Source organism: Polypterus senegalus, chromosome 5 (assembly GCF_016835505.1).
Source record: "Polypterus senegalus isolate Bchr_013 chromosome 5, ASM1683550v1, whole genome shotgun sequence".
Classification (NCBI taxonomy): Eukaryota; Metazoa; Chordata; class Cladistia; order Polypteriformes; family Polypteridae; genus Polypterus; species Polypterus senegalus.
Genome location: NC_053158.1, coordinates 146,624,066 through 146,647,313, shown reverse-complemented (window position 1 = coordinate 146,647,313; position 23,248 = coordinate 146,624,066). Strand labels below are relative to the sequence as shown.

Below are 23,248 nucleotides of genomic sequence, written 5' to 3'. Positions count from 1 at the left end.
TTGGAAATGTTGACTTTAATCTCGACATTTACATTTTTTTTTTGTCTTCACTGTGTCCGTATTTTTTTCACCAAGGCCTTAATACGCTCCCGTAGGTTTTTCAGGGCCTGTTGTGCCAGTTGTAATCAAGCAATGATCAATTTCTCATCTGCGATGCTACTTGTTCCAGTTTCAGCAACACGCATTTAGCGAGAACAACATGCTTACCGCAGTGCATTATGGGTTACGCAGGTAATTCCTAATGACGTATTTGAAATTCCACAAGATGGTACATTTCCAAAGAAGTAAATATTACAGATGTTGTCGGGGGGGAAAAAAATAATTGCGTCTAAGTGAAGATTTTTTTTTGATATTTCATAACAATTGGAATGTTTTATTATTTATTTTTCATAAACTGGCAGCGCGAAACCAACTTTTTTATGAAAAATTTCCTAATCAAAAGCGATCTATAGACAGCTCATCAAAATTGATGTCATGCAATAAATTTCTTAACTCCTCAATATATCACAACCTACGTGAAATCGCAAATTTCAGGAAAGATTAACTGTCTAACAGGCTGTATGTGGAGAAAACAATTGCATTGTAGGTGAAATGACCGCATTTTTATGTAGAAAAAGAATTTTATCAATAATATATAAAAATTTATCGATTTATAAAGAAAAATCATCAAATTACATCGTAATGTCGGCATGAAAAAAATTACCGCATCTCCAAGCGTGTAAATAGTAGGGTAAAATACTTAATGTAAGACCACAAGAGTGATTCCCCTTTGAAAAATCAGCCGTCATTTTGTAAACAAATTGAATACCAATTTGAGACATGAAGTACCGAAGTAGACTGTTTCCGCACAAAGTACGTACCCAAATGTTTAAAATTTGAAGTTCTGAAAACTCTGAGGTCTAGGTTTATAACTACAGTGGAACCTCGGTTTGCGAGCATAATTCGTTCCGGAAACGTGCTCGCAATCCAAAGCACTCGTATATCAAAGTGAATTTCCCCATAAGAAATAATGGAAACTCAGATGATTTGTTCCACAATCCAAAACTATTCATATAAAAATGATTAATACAAAATATGTCGGGGAACACTTAATATAAGGCATTTAATGTGCTACATTAATTTATGACGGGGTTTGAGAAAATCTAGTAAATGAAACATTCATTTTAAGATGAAGTTTAGTTTGCGACATTCTACTGAATAAATAAAATACAATAAAGTAAAATAGAATAAATTGGAAATGTTGACTTTAATCTCGACATTTACATTTTTTTTTTGTCTTCACTGTGTCCGTATTTTTTTCACCAAGGCCTTAATACGCTCCCGTAGGTTTTTCAGGGCCTGTTGTGCCAGTTGTAATCAAGCAATGATCAATTTCTCATCTGCGATGCTACTTGTTCCAGTTTCAGCAACACGCATTTAGCGAGAACAACATGCTTACCGCAGTGCATTATGGGTTACGCAGGTAATTCCTAATGACGTATTTGAAATTCCACAAGATGGTACATTTCCAAAGAAGTAAATATTACAGATGTTGTCGGGGGGGAAAAAAATAATTGCGTCTAAGTGAAGATTTTTTTTTGATATTTCATAACAATTGGAATGTTTTATTATTTATTTTTCATAAACTGGCAGCGCGAAACCAACTTTTTTATGAAAAATTTCCTAATCAAAAGCGATCTATAGACAGCTCATCAAAATTGATGTCACGCAATAAATTTCTTAACTCCTCAATATATCACAACCTACGTGAAATCGCAAATTTCAGGAAAGATTAACTGTCTAACAGGCTGTATGTGGAGAAAACAATTGCATTGTAGGTGAAATGACCGCATTTTTATGTAGAAAAAAAGAATTTTATCAATAATATATAAAAATTTATCGATTTATAAAGAAAAATCATCAAATTACATCGTAATGTCGGCATGAAAAAAATTACCGCATCTCCAAGCGTGTAAATAGTAGGGTAAAATACTTAATGTAAGACCACAAGAGTGATTCCCCTTTGAAAAATCAGCCGTCATTTTGTAAACAAATTGAATACCAATTTGAGACATGAAGTACCGAAGTAGACTGTTTCCGCACAAAGTACGTACCCAAATGTTTAAAATTTGAAAGCAGTGGTAAAAATGTGCCCTGCACAGCACACACAATTCTTTTTTCTCCAGAAAATTGCACTTGTCCGCGGACAATTGAAACCAGAAAAACACGCTTGTCCGACTGTCAATTTACCCGTGTCGGATGAGTTGGGCATTGGATTTCCGCACCCCTGCCATTGGATATGTCCAGAATAATAAAATCAGTGTTCCTGCCTCTTGTCTGCTCTTTTACTTCAATCACAATTCTCACTACTCTACCTGTGCCTGTTTGGCATGAAAGAACTAGCTCTCACCCTTGTCACCCAAATGTTTCTGCTTTGTGCCCTCACATAAAGTGTTCCCCTGGGCTGCTCCTCATAGCTATCCTTGCAGCAACAAGACACTACACAATACATTTGTAGCGCTGGACACCGGCTGAGTGCTACAAACTTGACCCATGCAATATTGTTATAAGCACTTAATGATTTACTAATGCACAAGTGGATAAAAGTTAAAATATTTCTAACAATGTAGCAAAGTGCAATGCCAGATCATGTGGCTCATAAGGGTTTGAGATCCCTTTTGTGGGTACTTTTATGGATGGATGGGTCCTGAGAATGACTTGTACATCCAGCTGTCAGTACTAGATTGAAATAAATATGGCGGTGCAAATGCTAGGGATTTGGATGCCTCTTCTATTTAAGTAACTGTTCCCAGGGTACCGTTAGGATGTTTATTTATCTGTTTATTTATTACTGGTGGTATTTCTTGTTGCTGTTTTTCACCACTGCGACCATTGCCACAATCGTAAAGTAAAAAAAAAAAGCACATAAAATGTATAAGTAACATCCAGACTTGTTAACCTAAGTTTGAATATTTTGAATATTACAAACTTTATTTTTTGGCAAATTTGACAGCCCTAGTCAGTGCAGTAGTACCTGAAAAGAAAACACGAGAGTAATGTTGATTCCTCTCTGACTTACAATTGGGGGTAATCCACTAGCACTTTCATTGTCACTTTCTTCTGGCAGCTCAAAATTCTTTTCTGACAGTGCAGTATCCGAGACATCAACAATATACAAAACTTTGTTTTGAGGATAGAGATGGCTTGTATTTAATGCCATACTGTAGGAAAAAAAAAACCAAAGCTTGAATTGTGTGAGACTTGCAGTTTTGCCATAATCTTGCAGATCAAATCAAACCATACACTCTGGGAAACAATTATTGATGCTTAACGATGGATTCAGCCTTATTCCTTTTTCAACAGCAGGAATTAAACTACATCTTGAAGTTATTAACACAACTTGTTACTATGCATCTTTTTGCAAATATAATTTTAAAATGTGTGTGTATTGTTATAAAAGAGAGTATTGCAAAGCAATAAAACTTTTTTACATTTTTGAAAAAAAAGCACTTTTTTTATAGATATTGCCTTTTTTAAAACTCCAGATTAATCTGTTATTCAAAGTAGTTAATCATTTAGCAAATTAGTTGTTAGTTTCATCTTTGGATTATTATGTTTTTTGTCATATATGTTTGAGATGTTGGCATTGTTGTTAGCAATTTTACTTAAGAAATCCAGCCTCATGGGTTTAAATCCCACACCTGTTTTTTTCGTGGGTGGCATTCACCTATTTTTCCTATCTCTGGTGGTTTAGGATTGGAGGGTATGGGGGTTGACAACTGTTTTAACTTGACAAATGGATGTATTTGTTAACTATTTAAGCTTTGTCTTCATGCTCCATATCTTCCAAAAAAATTACCCAAAAATGTTTTTTTGTGTTCATGATTTTTTGTAACTTCTTTATATAAGTAAACATGTACAGTGTTCTTTTTCTTTGTGCTTCAGAGAAAAGCATCTGTGAAACTATTCCAAAAGATGGATGCAGTATGTTTTGTCTTTTTTTTAGAGCTTAATATTACTATTTAATTAGTAAAAGGGAAATTGAAATTAAAATGTTTATCAAATTTAATTGCAAACCTACCAAATAACTTTTGTAAATTATATTAGTTCCTCGGGTCCATAGGTGTTCCTGTTGTGTTTTAAAGATTTGCTCTGACCTTTCTTTGTCTACTGTGCAGCTGAATTTATAATTAGGAATTGTAGTTCTAATTTTGAATCAAAAATACACTGCTTATTTTCATTACTGATGACAAATAAGATTTTTACAGTCCCTTCAGTAACAACGTTTGCCAGATTACATTTAGTAACTTTGCTTCTTTGCAGAGTAATTTTAATTATCAGAAACCGTGAATCTTTCAAAGAGTTTATATATTCTGCAGGACAGTAAACCTCATCATCATCATGATATACCACAGTATCAACTGATTTATTTTCTCTTGAAACCTCAGGAATTTACCTGGACTGAATGTATTGCTACCTTTTTGATTTTCTTCTCCTTTTATATTAGATACTGACATATATTTAAAAAAAAATATTTTAATAAGGTAACATGTAACCAGAAATACTAGCTAACAATATATAGTCTTACAATATTTGGTTAATTGTCTTGCAAGTATCAGTTCTTTTACTTTTATATGAATATTGATTATTGATCCTACATTAATATTTCCTGGATTTAATATCCAGTAAATGCTTTATATTACTGTATTTCTGTGATAATTAAGGAAGAAAAATTATGTGGTGTTGCCAGTATAACTTGCAAATGCATATCATTTTTCTAAGTTGTATGTTTATCATTACATTTACTTATGTGAACTCTCCACTCACAAATAAGCAACTCTGAAGAGCTTTGTAATCCTCCATCTCTAGGGATTCAGGTTCTGCAATGTTCAGGTTATGTACTGTATTCTACTATGCCTGTTTTTTTTTCTTACTCTTTACTCTGCACTGATAGAAAATATATGAAATGTAAATATATTCATAGCTAACATATATTGATCTGTGATATTTGCTGCTCTGTTTATAGTAGTTCAAGAATTCGTTAAGTGAGGTTACATGCATGATGTTAACTTGGTTTTGTACATTTTTGTAGCTTTTTTTGTAACTGTATTTGGTTTGCTTTCCTACAGGCAATTCGGGAGTTGCAGTCTGAAGAATGTCTCCAGAAAATGGATGAAGATGAAGCACTTCATTTAAAACAGAATGATAAATCATTGTATATATTTGAGTCTTTTGGTGGATCTGCCTTTAACCATCTTGTAAAGGTCTGATTATGAAATGATTTTTCACCATGTATCCATAAGTTATCACATAGATGCCATAATAGAAGCACTATTTAAAAAACTCTGTCATTAGTAGATAATGTTTGAACATAAACTAGTAGTGACATAAATGTATATGACTGGACAGATAGGTGCCTGTCCAGTGCAGGGGTTATCCGTTGGAGCAGATTACATTGTTAAGAACATTATGCCATTTCTGTGATCAAAATTTAGGAAGTTATGCTCTAAGGTGTGAAGTAGAACTAATAATGAGTTCTGCAGTTGTCTCTCACATGTTCAGGTAAGGCTAAAGTGATTAAGACTTCTCATGTTTTTTGCATGTTACTGCCAGCTTTATCCAGATAGGAGTAAAAGCCTTGTGGAACCGATAGATAATTGCATCTTGCACTTCATTCTTTGTTGAATAGGCAAACGCAGAGAACCATATATATTACAAGCACGATATCAAGCAGTCAAAAATTTTTCATGTTGGCTACAAATTGATATTAAAATTACGTTTCATATTGCAAGTATTGCTAGCTTCAATTATACCAGATTTGCTCATTGTTTGGGTGCATTAGAAACTTGCAGCAATTATGTTGAAAACATTTCAGATCGAGCTCAGCATGTTTGGAAGACTGCTTCTTTTTAATCATCATCAGAGTACAGCATTGATTTGCCATTGATTGCTAGTGCTACATTGTTTTCGTAAAAGTATCCTTACTACTTTTATGTGGGTCACTCTTTATCCAAAGTGACTTTTGAGTTCAAGTAATGCTGTTTTAATAAAATTCTTGTGAACAACTTAAGATGTTGTTATAAATTAAGCACAATTATAACTATGACAAAATCCCCAAGATTACCTCGCTACTAACAATGTGAATGTTGCGTGCAGTCACTGGTAATTTCCTACGCAGTTGTTGTTTTACAGCTAAATTTCGTAAAGACCCACTAGTTTGATTCATGTTTATTAAATGGAAATGCAGTTTGTGAAGCATTGATTAATTTTCAAGGACATAAGAACAGTTTTGTCTTAGCCCTGAATGTTTGCAGCAGGCCTGTTTCAGTAATGTGCACAAATCAAGTAAAGGTCAGTTGACCTATTAAAAAAAGCTAAAGTTGTTCACAGAATTTTGCTTAACCCTGTACAGATTACTGCATTATTTATTATTTTTCTTGTAATCCTAGAACAGCAATTTTTCATGGTTACAAAGTAAATTCGAGTGGCACCTGGAAACCGATTCAGGACCTTCTGGTTCACTGTTACAATCATAACCTTTAGACCCACACTTCTTTATGCTGCCTTTTGATCCGTTACCTCTGTTTTAATGTCTGCTTGGATGATTTGACTCCAATTGTTCTTTATTTCATTACATATACACCCATTCAACTTGTTTGAGTTTGGCTTAGTTCTTCTTTATCCTTTACTGAAAGTAAATGTATAATTGGCCAATTCAGTTGTATACAGGTTAATGGGTGAATAACAATCAATGTAGCATTGCTTCTTGATAGAAAAAAACAACTTCACTCTCATTGCATGTCTGTAGAGATGTTAGTTTTAGCTGGTCAACATTCTTTAAGGATCTTGTGTTTTGTACAGGTAACATTTAATAGTTTCTATGACAGAAAATATAATAACTTGATGTAGTTAACCAGGTTGTGATTTTAGGTTTCTTATTTTAAGAGAATAGGTTAATATCTACATGACTCTTAGGAAGTATTTATATTTGACATTTTGTTGAGGTTTAAACCTAAATTACAGTGCCTCTCTATGGAGTGTTATATTTTATAAACATGTAGTAATAATAATAACAGTAAATTAGTAATGTTTGTGATTTTGAAGAAATACTTCAAAAGTCTGACTTTGGATCTTAGAGTAGCATGCCAATTACAGACCCAATTTCTAGGTCATGAGAAAGAAATTGATTAAAGCGGCAGTGATACCAGAAATCTCTGCAGGACACAGGATGTTCGTAGTATCAGATCATTACTGTTCTCTCTTGTCACAAATAATAAAAAAAATATATATAATGTGTGTGTATTTTTATATATATATATATATATATATATATATATATATATATATATATATATATATATATATATATATATATATATATATATAAAATACACACACATTATATATAATTTTTTTTTTTTTGAGTGTTTTTATTGGGCAAAATTGTCCATAAGTTTGTCTTGTAAGCCAAGACTGAAATTACAAGATGGCAGTTTTATGACTGTAGTTTTTTTTTAATATAAAAAACTAAGTTCATTTCTTTAATAAAGGTATTATAACTACTTTGAAGGTTTTGGTGTCCATGATGTACCTCTTAAAGAAAGATGTGTTCACTGTTTGTTAAAAAAAAGAGGATTTTATGGGAAAAGCGAATTACTTTTTTCATCTTTTATCTCATTTGAAAAATTTCCTGTTTGATTAATTTACATTTTGTAGGAAAATACTTTTAAGAGGTGCAGTGTTGTTGTAGACTAGTACTAAATCTGGAAGTTTGCTGCTCAGTATCTAGTGTTCTATCCAAACCTAATAACGTTTCAAAATTTCCCTGACATTTATGATTTTCTCCATCATGTTAGCAAGCTGTATCAAATAACAATTGAGTGTTTGTTTTTCATCTTTTAATTTTGAGTACTTTAATCGAAAGGTTACTTAAGCTTTTTAATGTTCTCAGTCTATACAATTCTATTGCTTTCTCTCCAAGTTGTTATTAGTTAAGAGGTGATTTATGCAACTGATTCTTAATATTCTCCAACCATCCATTTTCTAATTTGTTTATATAGTTTAGGGTTGTAAAGATCTGGGGCCTGATATATAACGCCATGTGTAGAGTTCACACCAAAGTATGGACAAAAACAAATGTGTGCACACACAAAAATATCCAGATGCATAAATCTGCATACACCAACTTCTACTTTTTTCCACTACAATAATCCTGGTCAGTGTGCCTGCTGCCCCGCCCCGACTCCTGCCTGAATTATGGCTGTTTGAATATGCAAATCCATATAAATAGCCCTTTAAGTTCAACTTTGTGTGAAAAGGCAATGGCAAAAGCACGGGGAAAACAAGAATTTCAGAGAATACCAAGTGGAGGCAAGGAAAAACTTACTATTTGTTGGTTTAAGCAGTGGTATGAACAACAAAAAGAAGTTGATTGAGTCACACAGAGTGCTGGAGAAACTCAAAAGTTCAAGTTCAGAAAGTCGCACAGAGCCTGAAACAAAAAAGAAATGCACAGATATTAAAGTCACCATGAAAAGGCGAGTCGTAGCACACCATCTGAGTGTCATATGGAAGTGTATTAGGGTATAGAGAAAAGGAAAAAAAAAAATAGGGACACCGTGGGAGGGAAAGGTTGAAATGTCAACTTAATCTTGAAATTTCCACTTTAATCACATAGTTTTTGTCATTAAAGTGGAACGTCATAAACTTCATCTTAAAGTCGTTTAATTTACTAGTTTCTCAAATTCCATTGTAGCTAAATTAGCACGCTAAATGCTTTGTGTTCTGTGTGTTCTATGTACTTTGTGTATGCTTCTTAAACAGGCTTTCTCTTAACGCCAACAGGATACAGAATACATTATATTCATGATATTACAGCTCTCTGAACAATTTAAGTACTCAGATGTATACTTTTTGTCATTTTCACAATGATAGGAATTAAAGCATGTATTAAACACGGGGAACCGGTGGCACAGAGGTAGAGACGAGCTCGCGCCTCATCCAGAGATTGTTCCTGCCTCCTGTAAAATGCTTGCTGCCCCATGCATGACCCTCAATGGAATAATTTATTGCAGCAGTACTGTCTTTTTCAAATGTACTAACTCCCAATTCCTGTCTTTCCTTTTCTTTCTCCAAGTAACTGGTCGCCACACAAGCTCTGTAATAAAAGTCAAGCTTATCAGTAAGTGTAGAACGAGTATTCTTCAAAACTTTTAAGGAACATTAAATATCATAGTAGTACATGTTTAATTATTCCATCCAGAGTCGCGCCAGTCCCAGCATGCATACAGAGCAATACAGGAATGATCCCTGAATGGGGAGCCAGCTGATCGCTACCACTGCACCACCACGCCCTCACATGTTTGATTATTAACAATATACATTATTTAAATGAAGTTAAACATTTATCTGTATAATGTAATATACATCATTTCATTTTAAAAATATCAAGAGCTCCAAGAAGATAGCACTTGGAAATCAAAATCGACTTAGAAGCCAGTCGTCATCATCTATAAATTCCTTTATTGTTATTGTATGGTACAATGAGATTCAATATACAAATCCTCCATAAATGTATTTCTTATAAAATGATAAAATAACTAGGGATGCACGATAAGGAATTTTCGCAGCCGATACCGATAACCGATAATTCCTGCTTCTTATATCCGATAACCAACCGATAATTACATTTTTAAAATACCTGAGTAAAAATGTATAAGTACAAAGTAAGTATAGCTCTGATTTAATCCAATAAACCTATAGCACTATATATTCATCTGAAAAGAAACTGAACACATTGTACAAAAAGTTATTTTTATTAACTTTTTTCAGCATAAATAACATGCTTTGATAATCTGTCAACAATGAAAGGCCTTTACAATTGCCAGAACAAATAAGACTTGATCTTAAGTAATGCAACAAGTGCATTTTCTCAATACAAAAATTATTAGCCTAAATAAAAGTGCAAAAAATGCTAGCTTACTCTTAAAATAAAATGCTTGTTTACTCTTCAAATAAAGTGAATTTTGCTTAGTCTTGTAATAAAGTGCATTAATCTTCAACTTAAGTGCAAAATAAATGGCTGCTAGCTAAGTCTTATAAAGTTGGGCCTTAACAAACTGGACTTTTCACAAACATAACAACAACAGCATGACCTTACAAATCAGAATGCCAAAAAGGCATAGAACAACAGCTATATTTCATTTATTTTTTCTTTGTTAACTGTTGTCTGGTCAGTGGGAGATTTTTCTTGACAAAAAGCAGCATCTCTGCTTTGTCACAGCTTAGTCTGTTTCTTTTCTCATCCAGTACATTTGCAGCAGCAGAAAACAAACGCTCGCTATCAATGCTAGTGCAGGGGGCGGACAAGTATTTGCGTGCAAGCTGTGCCAGGTGTGGAAAACGGTACTTGTTGCTGTTCCAGTACTCAAGTGGTGTCATGGTCTTCTCGTGGTTTTCAGGTGGGTTCTCTGGGCTCATTGCAAGTGTAGACTCAGAGAGATATGTTTGCATCTAAAATAGAAATAATTTTAAGTTCAGTCAGTCCATTTTTCAGTAAATTTTAATTTAAAAAAAAAGAAAGCAATGTACCTCCACAACAACAGTATCGCTCAGCCCTGCATGTTGAGTGCCATCATCATTTTCTTTAAGGATTTCAGCATACATGTCAAGGAGAGAAGTTGAACTCTTCCCATCTTCTTTGGTGGTCTGTGCCTGTGGTTCATCTGGACTGTCTGCTGGGACACAAAAAACAAGGTTTATTATTTTAACTGCTCTTGTCAATTTATAACACAACCTGCAATTGAGCGCTAGTCCTCTAAAAATGTTTAATACACACTTATTTATTTAAAAAGTAATATATGGAAAAAAAACTTACATAGTGAATCACAGGGGTCCAGGCTGGACTCCAACCGTTCCTGTAGCATTTCTCTCGCCTGTTGTTTGCTTGTAGTGAAGTACCGGTCCTTGTATCTGGGGTCCAAAATGGTTGCCAGTACGTACAGTGGCTCCGCTTCAATGTGATCAAACCATTTGTTAACAGCCTCTAACAGCGTGCTGTTGGATGTTTTCACACCATGGTCTGTGGGAACATTCTTTGTTAAGAAGAGTTTCAAAGCTTGAACTGCAGGAATAACATCAGCAGCTGTAGCAGTGGCTCTGCTTATGTCTCTCGTCAGCTGCTCACACGGATCTAGAATGGTAAGCATGTTCTCAATAAGGGTCCATTGCAATGGGCTCAGTGTTGCGGTAATTTATTGTCAACTCCATACGCTGCAAGCGCCTGCTTTTGCTGCAATAGGCTCCTGAGCATATAAAATGTGCTATTCCATCGAGTGGGCCCATCTTGTTGAAGACGTGCAGGTGTTATTCCAAGTCTCATGTTTAACTGTGCCAGAGTTGAAGTGGCTACTTGTGAGTGCTTGAAATGGCCAACAATTTTACGCCCTATAGCAATACAGTCAGATACAGTCCTTTGACTTAGGACAGCTTCGTTTACTGCGAGCTGTAAAGTATGGGCCATGCAGCCCAGGCTGGCAACCCCGCACAACTCCATTGCCTTGATCATGTTCCGTGCATTGTCCCACAGCACAACATGCACAGTCTCCTTCCCTATATTCCAGTGCTGAAATATTTTTTTCAAATGTGTTGTTGATCGCTTGGGCAGTGTGGGATCCAGGGAGTTCCTGTGCGTGGAGCGTGGCCCTGTGCATGTTGTATTCTTCATCAAGCCATTGAGCAGTCATGCTTAGCATGCTCACCTGACTAACATCAGAAGTCCATATGTCCATGGTAAGACTGATGTGTTTCGCATTTTTGTCAAGCAAACTATGAATGTGTGTTGCAAGAACCTGGTACAGATCTGGTAGACAGGTGTCTGAAAAGTAGCGGCGGCTGGGTATTTCATAACATGGCTCCAAATAGTGCATTAGCTGCTGAAAGCTTAGGTCCTCTACGAAAGAAAACGGCTGGTCAGCAAAGGCTATTAGTTACATGATTCTGTCGTTAATCCCCTTAGCTCGTGGGTCATTCTTGTTGAACTTTTTAGTAGTTTTTACATTTATCAAATACCTCACCAATAGTTATCAGTCCAGAGGCTTTTCGTTTGTTGTTGAGAAGAGCGCTAACCTTAGCACTGGTAGCAGCTTCATATTCCTTCCACACGTTGTCGCGGTGTCTGGTTTTTAAGTGACTTATAAGATTTGTTGTGTTGTAGCTTGTTCTTTTTTTACCCCCTCGTGGCACTTTTGCAGAACATGCGTTACAAACAGCGAGTGAATCATCTTTCTCTGACACGCTATAGAAAGCCCACATGGAGGAATTCACCACCATGTTTTCCAGTGTGTTGTCTTGCAGACAGATCTGTGATGTCACTTACATGCGACAGAAGCTTGCAGGATGGGCGGGGGTGAGGAGCCGAGAGCATAGTAGGGGGAGAAAACAGTCGGGCAAGGGTACAATTTGAGGGTTTTATTATCGGTCCATTTTATCGGTGGATTTTTCATTATCGGAATTATCTGTATGACGACATAATTGTCTATTATCGGCCGATAATTATCTGTGGCCGATATTATTGTGCATCCCTAAAAATAACTAATATTTGATAAAAAAAAATGAAACATATACCATATGAAAGCATAAGTACAATATACATGTGTATATATATAGTGCAGAAATGATTCATAAAGTGGCTCAGGTTGTACAATATTACAACTATAGTCCAAGTTTACAGTGAAGTAATTGTACTTATAAGTGCAAATAGTTCTACCAGGAACACTTGGTGGACTGACTGAGTGTGCTTAGAGCTCTTGGGATGAAGCTGTTTCTGAACCATGAGGTCCTTACTGGAAAGGCTCTGAAGCATTTGCTGTATGGGACCAGTTCAAATAGACTGTGCATGGCTGAGGCAGCGTGTGCTATGTACTGTATCCTGATAATCCTCTTTCCTATTATCTGCTGTAGAGCTATGACTCCACACTTGGATACAGTGGGTTAAAATACTCTAAGTGGTGCACTGAGAGTAACGACACTAAAGCAGCTATGGTATTTTGAATAGTTTGGCCAGGTTAATTACAATCCGATGCCTTAAACTAATAAACGATGTACGGTTAATTGCAGTGTATTTGATAAAGCTGCATCAGGGATGTGAATCTATAAAATTAAAGGAAACCACACAAGAACAGTAGTCCTGCTTTGATGCTGGGTGCCGCCAGTTTGCAAAACCGAGCCAAAAACCTTCATATGCAGTGGATTGAGCTGGCGTGAGAATGTGTTTGGCTTTATGCCAAGTTTAGTTTTTATAGATCATGATGTGAGCACAGAAACAGGTGTACTCAACATTTATTTTGCATACACACCGTTTATACATGAGACCCGTGGCATGTATCCAGCCAACACATGATGTAAGGTGGGAACAAACAAAACATTCCATCACAGGATACACTTCTCTATCCATTAGCTGAACACATATGTCTTTGATATAGGTAGAATATCCATGCAGACACAGGAAGAATGTGCAGAACAGAGACAGATAGTGGCTAATGTAATAAATTCTGAAGCACCGTTCTTTTGATATTTCACAGGTCTGGTTCCTGTCTGTGCAATATCAGCCAATACTGATTAAAAATTTAATTGATCATTTATGAGGCGAGAAATTAGTTTTGAATCATAATATAATGAAAGTGAGTTGGATTCTATGCAAAATCAATAAATAGATGACTTCAGCTGAGGATTTTTTGGTATATTTTAAAATTACCAATAAGAATACTTTATTATAGTTTACAGATACACAATGAAAAATAATCTGGTAATTTTAATAATGGAATTATAATTGATTTGGTTGTAATGTCTTTTAAGACCTTAAATAATGTTATACTATATGGGGTGTTATATTGTGATATGTTGTTGTTAATGATGTTTATCATAAAAATATGATTTGTTTCTCTTGATTTACTGTATTGGATAGGCTGCATGTATAAACACAAAAGCATCATTTATGGTATAGACTATGGAATAAATTGGTATGTGTAAACACAGCTTTAGAAACCATTTTTTTTTTTTTTAACTTTATACTTAAGTAATGAGTTTGACAAAACTTATTTACTTTTAGTATTTATCTTTAATGGAAGAATTGGAAAAATAATTTTATATGAAAGGTTTAGCTTTGTACTTTTAAATCTTGTATTCAGCAATTTGTACATGTGCAGTAGCTACTTCTGCAGACTCATAAATACGGCATCCTGTGTTCAAATCCCATGCCTAGACATAGTCTATGTTGAATTTACACATGCCTACCCATTTTTGCATGGGGTTTTCTCTGGGTACTCTGAAAGAATTCCATGATAGGTTATTTGAAAATTTGAAACTGGTCCTTTGAGTGTGTGGTCCCCAGACACCCTGAATTGTTTAAAGCAGGTTTGAGAATTTTGTTAATTTATAGCACATTTTTTTGATGATGCTGCTGTAATACATGATCTTATTATGGTTTATATACTTTCTGCTGTGTTTGTTTACATCTACTTTTGAAATCATGCAGTTTTAAGACCAGAGAACAACAAATTGATAGTGTTTTAACAGTATATAAAGTGAATTGGGGGGGGGGCGAGAAAAAATTTGGGAGAAACATTGGGTAAATTGCAGCTGTGCAAAGCTTATGCAGACATACAATAAGTGATTTCATTAAGCAAAAGTTTTCTCCTATCTTGATTGGCAAAATGGTCATCAAATCAGTGATAAGCAAAACTTCATACTGTGATTTCACTTGTCAGTTTTACAAGCAGAAGCAAATTTAGTTGTATTTTAAATTTAAAATCCTGCAGTTTGACTTTGGATGAAATCTTATGTCTTGATTTAATGACAGACTGCAATCTCAGATAAGTGTTTCTGGCAGTGATGCACAAGTTTGGCTTTTTACATAACAATTAGAAAGTGGCTATTGGTTACTCCCATTGCTTTTTAGCAAAAAATATGTAGCGTGTTGCTTTTTAGGCCTTTTACAGGGTACAGCAGAAATAACTCCCACATTTCGAAAAATCACTGTAGGGTCCCCAAAGCAGGTAGAGGGGTGCGGTCCGTTCCATTATGTACGGTACATAATAAAGTTTTCAGTCGTCACCATGCCGTGGTTGGGTGAGCATCGGGGCTTTGTAGTGGAGGCTTTTTTCAAAAATGGCGAATCTGTAGCTGCAGCGCAGAGGGTGTTTCGCACGCAGTTCGGTTTATGTGCTAATGAAAGTGTGCCAGACCGGAAAATGATTTTGCTGTGGGTTCAAAGAGTAAGAGCAACAGGATCTGCATTGAAGAGAAAACACTCGGACGTCCCAAAAATGTGAGAATACCTGAAAACATTGCTGCAGTGAGGGCTTTGATTGAGCTGTCTCCAACATGTTCAGCACGGAAACATGCCTCAGCTCTTCGGATTTAGGAAAGAACTGTGAGGCGAAATTTGCATACTGACCTTCATTTACACCCATACAAGATTATGATTGGTCAGGAATTGTGTCCAGCAGACTGGGGAGGACATATGGATTGCTGTAATGGGATCCTCGCAGCTGTGCCTCCCACTGGCATTCTGTGGAGTAGCAATGAAGCCCATTTCCACCTTTCTGGCACAGTGAACAAACACAATTTTCACTACTGGGCTGCTGAAAACCCTCGAACTCCATGCATGACCACTTCACAGCTCAAAAATGACCATTTGGTGTGCTGTGTTGTCTATAGGCATCATTGGGCCTTACTTTTTTGAAGAGGGTGGAGTCACAGTTACTGTGAATTCCAATCGATACTGCAACATGTTGGAGAATTTTCTGCACCCAAAAATTGAAGAGTATGTGGAAGAACACAATCTAGAGGACTTCTGGTTCCAACAGGATGGAGCTACGGCCCATACCACACGTCGTCTGCGTGAAATTTTGCAGGAGATGTTCCCGGGTCGAGTGGTCTCCTTACGCGAGGCATTTCCATGGCCACCGTGCTCGCCTGATTTAAGTCCCTGTGACTTTTTTTTGTGGGGGAACCTTAAGGCCAAAGTTTTCAAACATCGCCCTTGGACCAACTAAAGGAGGCTATTCAAGAAGAAATTGAAGGAATTTCACCCAGTATGCTAGTGAGAGTGATGGAAAACTTCCAAGAGCAGCTCCAAATGTGTATCAGCCATCAAGGCCATGATTTGGATGATATAATTTTTAAAACTTAACGTGTAAAAACTTTTTTATATCTACATTTGGGAAATAAAAAGTTTTTGGTGATACCGCGTAGCATTTTTTTTTTTCAATCCCCCTTTGAAATGTGGGAGTTATTTCTACCGCACCCTGTAGTTTAGTAATAGAACATCCTGCCTATTGCAGCAAGAACAATTTCAGTTTTGTAAAAGACTTCAAGAATTGAGATCTCAATTTGTTTTTGTGGGTTAACCTCTTAAAGTACTTAGAATCTGCTGTTGTCTGCACTTGTAGCTTCATTCTTAAGTTTAATAATGTATAGTTTTTATCTATTCCATTTTTGTTTTTAATTTGAAAATCAATCATTTTCAAAAGTGTTTGCTATGTGAAAATGTGTAAATGTGCTTATTAGGCTCTCATTTTTAAAGAACTTTGCAGTAGCTGAAAGAAAATACTGAGTCAAATAACATTTCCTTCCTTTGCAGATAGGATGCAGAATTGTTAGCCCACTGGTGGTTCTTTTCTGCCTACAACATCAGCGCTGTGTTCCTAAAGCAGAGCACCCTGTCTATAACATGACAATGGCAGATGTCACTATTTCTTGTACTAGTCTAGAAAAGGAAGCACGGGTAGGTATTGCAACCTTTATTTTCAGCTAATCCTTTCTATGTAGAATGTAACATTTTTATTTCATAAACACATTTTTAACTTTTTTTTTTTTTTATTGGTCTGAAAATTGAACCAGTAAAATGTCCTATATTCACAGGGTATTGAACACAATTGCAATGATGTTTACTGGTCTCCCCTTTTAAAAGATTCTCAATTATTAGCCCCCATGTGAAACCCTGTTCTTAGGTGCAGTTTTAGACAATACATGAACATCTTGTAGAGGGCACCAATAATTAATCCGTTTTGAGTGTTCACTGCTGTGCGCACACACATTCTACAGCTTCAATGCTTATGTAGGTGTGGGAGTCTCATAATTGTGTACTTTGTTTATACAGAGAAGGCTTAAACTGAATACTACAAAGAGTCTTATGTTAGGGGCAGAGTACACATTGGAGGAATTTGTTCATAGGAAAAAGAGACATTTGGACCACTATGTCACACCTGCTACAAACACGTCTCCAGGACAATTCATAGCAGGAAAATATAGCAATGTCAAATTTATTTATATAGCACATTTAAAACAACATAGGAATGCTGTTTCCAAAGTGCTTTACAATAATAGAGTAAAAGAAAAACATACAATTAACATGAATAACATAAATAGAAATAAATAAACATAAATAAAAAAATAATAAATACATGTAATGTTACATAATCACAATGAGGAAACCATCAGTATTACTGAAGGTCACGGAATGCAAGTGAATAGAAATGAGTCTTTAATCTTGTTTTGAACAGTTCAGTTGTAGACGACTCCTTTATGTAATGAGGTAAAGAGTTCCACAGGCGAGGAGCAGCAGCTGCAAAAGCCCTGTCCCCTTTAGTTTTACAATTCCAAGGGTAATTATTGTGTTATACTGTACTGAGGAAGATAACAAGGTGGAGGTACGCACTGGAGAGAAGGGGAGTGAGGGTCAGTAGAAGTAAGACAGAGTACATGTGTGTAAATTGGAGGGAAGGTGATGGAAGGGTGTGACCGCAAGGAGCAGAGGTGGTGAAAGTAGACAAATTTAAATATTTGGGTTCAATAGTCCAAGGCAAAAGGGAGTGCAGGCAGGGTGGACTGGGTGGAGATTTGTGATAGCGGAGTATCTGCAAAAGTGAAAGGGAAGATCTTTAAAATAGTAGTGAGACAAGCTGTTTTATGGTTTGGGACGGTGATACTGACAAAGACAGGAGGAAGAGTTGAAGATGCTACAATATTCGCTCGGGGTAACAAAAGGTAGATAGAGATTAGTATATTAGAGGGATGACACAGGTACGACAGCTTGGTGACCAAGTGAGAGAGGCTAGATTGAGGTGGCTTGGGCATGTACAGAGGAGAGATGAGGGGTACATCAGGAAAAGAATGTTGAGGATGGAACCGCCAGGCAAGAGGAAAAGAATGCTGAGGATGGAACCGCCAGGCAAGAAGAAAAGAGGAAGGCCAAAGAGGAGGTTTATGAATGTTGTGAAGAAGGACATGAAGGCAGTCAGTGTTGCAGAAAATGATGTGAAAAACAGGGTTAGATGGCGACGGATGATCCATTGTGGCATCCCCTAAATGGGAGCAGACAAAAATTTTTTTTTTTTTGTATAAATGTATTGGGGCATGTTTTTGAGAGCCTGTGTGCGAGTTCAGAACACAATGCTAGAAATCAAATGGATCACTTTGAGTTGTTCTGAATTTAATAAACTGCCTTGTGATGGTGTATTTTGAGAAAGACACTTGGTAACAGTGTGAAAATTGAAATTGTAGGATGAATAAAGTTGCAAATATTGACACTTCTTTATAAAACTAGTTAATTCTACAATATTATTGGGCCTTTGCTGCACCACCTATGCATAAGTTTGGGAGACTGATTGGTTTGGAAATGTAGTGGTGCTTTATCTGGATATCAACTGCTTCTGAAACATTGCATGATTCAGATATGCAAATGAAATTATAGATGAAAATAAGGCTTATAGTATAATGGAAGTCTTGAAAAGTTCTGTATATTCTAAAAGCCTAAAATTTGGTATGCTTAGTGCAATTGTTTTTAAATATACTGCATCTGAACCTCGTGCACTGCAGTAGAAGAGAAACACTCAAGAAGCATACATATTTTATTGTATCAGACTTCGATATGCTAACTATAGAATGTTACTCTAAGCTTTTTTTAAAGATACTTAAGCTATCTTCTGTTGTTGAAGAGGCATAGATATTAGATTTTGTGCATTTAAATTAAAAACTATTATATAAACTATAAACTAAACAATTTTAGGCTAAAGAAAGTAGTATTATTTCTTGAACTACTGTTTATATTCAAAGGACAGCTTAACTGTTTACATGGTCTTTTACATTGCACTGTTTTTTTAATATTATTATTATTATCTGCGGTGGGTTGGCACCCTGCCCGGGATTGGTTCCTGCCTTGTGCCCTGTGTTGGCTGGGATTGGCTCCAGCAGACCCCCGTGACCCTATGTTAGCATATTTTAAGGATTTGATGAGGATTTAACACTAGATTCCTGGGAGCCTACAAAAAAAGTTGTAATGCTGAGCCACCTTAAATTACTTTGCACCTCTTCATCAGTGTCTTTGTTTTGTAAATGTGTCAGTCACCACAAGCACTCTTCTATCCCAATCCCACTGATGCAGCTGAAATTCTCTCAGGTCAGGTCTGTTTATCTGGATGTGAGGTGCTTAGAATTGTATCAAGTGAGGTTTGGGAGCACGCACTAGTAAAGGGTAAATAATATATTGTTATTTGGAATACATATATTTCATGTGTGTTCTGTGTCTAGAACAACAACAACATTTATTTATATAGCACATTTTCATACAAACAGTAGCTCAAAGTGCTTTACATATTAAAAAATATAAAACTGAAAGACACAATTATAAAACAAAATAAATCAACATTAATTAACATCGAATAAGAGTAAGGTTCAATGGCCAGGGGGGACAGAAAAAACAAAAAAACTCCAGACGGCTGGAGAAAAAATAAAATCTGTAGGGATTCCAGACCATGAGACCGCCCAGTCCCCTCTGGGCATTCTACCTAACATAAATGAAACAGTCCTCTTTGGATTTAGGATTCTCATGGAAGGGCTTGATGATGATGGTGGTCACGTAGACTTTTGCCTTTTAATCCGTCCATCATTGTTGGAGCATCATGAAGCTTTGAGTAGGTGGTGGTGGCGAGGCCACCACCACAAAAACCGGAAAAAGAAACAGAAAAGAGAGTAGGGGTCAGTACCGATTTTAGAGCCACCATGAATAGTTATTTTGAGGAAATTGAACATATAGAGTATCAGGATTAAGTTAAATTAAGATTAAAATGAAGTTATAAAAAGGCCATGTTAAAGTAATGTGTTTTCAGCAGTGTTCGATCTATGTAAATGTAAATTTTGCCCAGAGGGGACTGGGCGGACTCGTGGTCTGGAACCCCTACAGATTTTATTTTTTTTCTCCAGCTCTTGGAGTTTTTTTTTTTGTTTTGTTTTTTCTGTCCACCCTGGCCATCGGACCTTTCTTATTCTGTTAATTAATGTTGACTTATGTTTATTTTTTATTGTGTCTTCTATTTTTCTATTCATTTTGTAAAGCACTTTGAGCTACATTTTTTGTATGAATATGTGCTATATAAATAAATGTTGATTGATTGATTGAATGTAGGATGACAGGAAATGAAAAGCAAGAAATGTTGAACACAACTAAAACAGAAACTTTTCATGTTATAGAATAATTGACAAAATGCTGACCTGAAGTGTATAATGTGTGAAGACTAAAGTCCAATATCAAATGAACACTTTCACAAAAGGTATAAGAAACAAATGCACTTATATTCAAGAATATAACCAAAGAAAAGGAAATCATTCAATTTACATGTTGCTTTCAATGAGTAAAAAGCCAAGCCCAAATTTTGATTTGAATTTTATGGTTGTATATAGCGCGGAACTGACCTCTCTGTACTATTCTTTTCTCTGCATGTCCTGGAGTACAAAAGAGACACCACCATTCACCCAAAAGTGGAGACTGGCAAGATCGGGGGTGTGGGGGGACAGACCACCACGTGGTCACTGATTATAACCGCAAGACGGTATGCGAATGAATATGAATAATGTTGCATCTGTGCCACAATGTTTTCCAAAATGTACTATGCAGGTCATAAAATGAATAATTCCAAATATCATATATACCTATGACTCTGTTTTTTGTCAGTGCGGCTTTGACATCATGGACCATAAGGTGCATACTAATTCAATGTGAGCACGAAGACTCAATAAAACTAAATAAAAAAAAAAAAAAATCAAGTGACAGTGAGATACGAATAAGGCAGATTCACCAGCGTTTGTGTGTCAGCTTTTATTCCTCCAGATCAGAGAATGTCCAGTCCCATTGTCTCAAAACACCACTCACATCTACAGTTACTCCCAATTTCAAATAAAAACTAACAGTGTCAGATCCCTGGGATGGCGGTAGTATGTATTGTGATCGTGACTGAGAGAATAAAAGTGGGGGGAAAAAGGTAACTTACTATAAATGTACACCGGCTGTTGCGGACACAAACGAAATGTATGTGTTTATTGTATATTAACAATAAGAGCAGCTCACTACTCAAAATGCTAAATACTTCAGGCTTTACACATTATATAGTTTGTCTACATTTTGTCATTTATTACTGAAATATGAAAAATGTTTCTGTTTTAACGACGTGTTTACACAGATTATTGCAGAAACAACACACATGAAATGTATGTGTTCCAAATAATGATCTATTATTTCCACTCTAAAACTCCAGCACTTCACTCCCCGATAATCAAGGCATGAGCTGGGAGAACTTTGTGCATGTTCTGCAGCGGTCAGGGGATGGAATGGTAGGCTGCTTGTCTTGATCGGCACATTTACAAGACAAAAGGCGCTGACTGAGAAGTGCAAAGGGATTTAAGGTGTGCCAGATTTATGAGGTTTTTTTCATAGGCTTTGGTAATTCTAGTGTTAACATGCCTTGCCTTTTGAGAGCCATGCTACTTTGGGCTTAATAGAGGTGTAATTTTCAGGAGAACATGTTTTTAATTTTATTGTCCTGAACATGTTGTTGGTGCTAAAATTATGGTTAATTGTTTGTAAATCATTTCTTTTGGCCTGTTGTACTATGAGTGCTAATCACTGACACATCTCAAAATTATATTACAAGCGTCATTTAAAAAATGGCTATTGGACTTTGATGGTAGACATACTTGTAGGTATATTAAAGAAAAACTGCAGTTGTCTAATATAGAAATGTCTGAGTAATGCAATTAAAATCTTTAGCAATTTAATTTGCACAACTGAATTTACAGTAAATGCGCAGCTGCTTTGAAATTATCGAAATGTCTTAAACATTTCTTTTTGCACACATTCTCAGTTGCCATGTATGCAGAAATTTTAAGCATTGCTCACTTAAATAGCGTAGAAGAAATATAGTAAAAGAAAAATGTAAATGATCACAATAAGGCAAGCACCTCAGAAGAAATGTTTAAAATTTGTATCCATGTAGTTTCTCTGTTTGAAATGCACCTCTCAAATAATGATTAATCTATTGAAATTCGTGCAAAGTTTTATTTTTTAAAAATGCTAATTACTAAATAATGCCTGTGCTGGATATTATTTTTTATATTTATACTAGCAAAAATACCCATGCTTCGCAGTGGCGAAGTACTGCCTTAAAATTTTTATTAAGAAGAAAATTAAACCTTTTAAACTGAGGGAAAATATACCAATAATTATTTGTTAAGGATCTCTTTGTATACCACATTGTCAGTTCGGCCCTCCGGTTGTAATATGACCGAGCCGTGAGCTAAGCTTACTCTTGAGCGTGCAACGTACAGTTGGCCATGTGAAAAGTAATCTTGTCTCAAATCTCACAGCTTGGATTGCTGCTGTCATAATCGGTTTGAGTTTCATGGTTTGTTTCAATTACGACAGTACATTGATCCCTCTCTATATCACGCTTCAACTTTCGCGGCTTCACTCTATCGCGATTTTTTTCTCATACACGCTTACGTCACTACGCATGCGCTTTCTGAGAACTTTTATCTAAGCCCCACGATGGCTCCTAAACGTGCTGCTTTTTCTAAGCCTTCTGACACTAAAACTAAGCACCGGAGGAAGATGCCTACTCTTAGTACTCCTTCAGCGGAAGAAGACAACGATGCACCTGCTGAAGATACTGCACCACCTGAAGACTCTCCTACTGAGGTTGTGCCTTCATAGGTTAGTGGTTGTGTGTAAGAGCTGTGTGCGTGTAATTAAATGTACAGTACAATAATCTACTATATAAAAGCGGTCGGGATTGTCCTTCCGTCCCTTGAGTGCAAAGCGTAGCTGTATTCCTCTTATGACAGACTTACTACTTGCGGCTTGCTGTACGAAGCGACGCGATGTGAGTTCTGGTGCTCCCATCATTCCCTTCCTTTTGTGCGCGATGTGCTGGAAAAA

General features: G+C 36.1%; 1 protein-coding gene across 3 annotated transcripts in view; it reads left to right on the top strand.

Moving 5' to 3' along the window:
* The window catches only part of topbp1 (DNA topoisomerase II binding protein 1), a 91,806-nt gene that overhangs the window by 3,755 nt on the left and 64,803 nt on the right, over positions 1-23,248 (top strand). For 2 of the 3 annotated variants that reach the window (XM_039753462.1, XM_039753461.1), the window contains exons 3-4: positions 5,109-5,243; positions 16,622-16,765. In XM_039753462.1, the coding sequence (XP_039609396.1) occupies positions 5,109-5,243; positions 16,622-16,765 (279 nt within the window). Of the gene's footprint in view, positions 1-5,108; positions 5,244-16,621; positions 16,766-23,248 lie in introns of those variants that run through there. The other variant, XM_039753463.1, reaches the window with a different exon arrangement.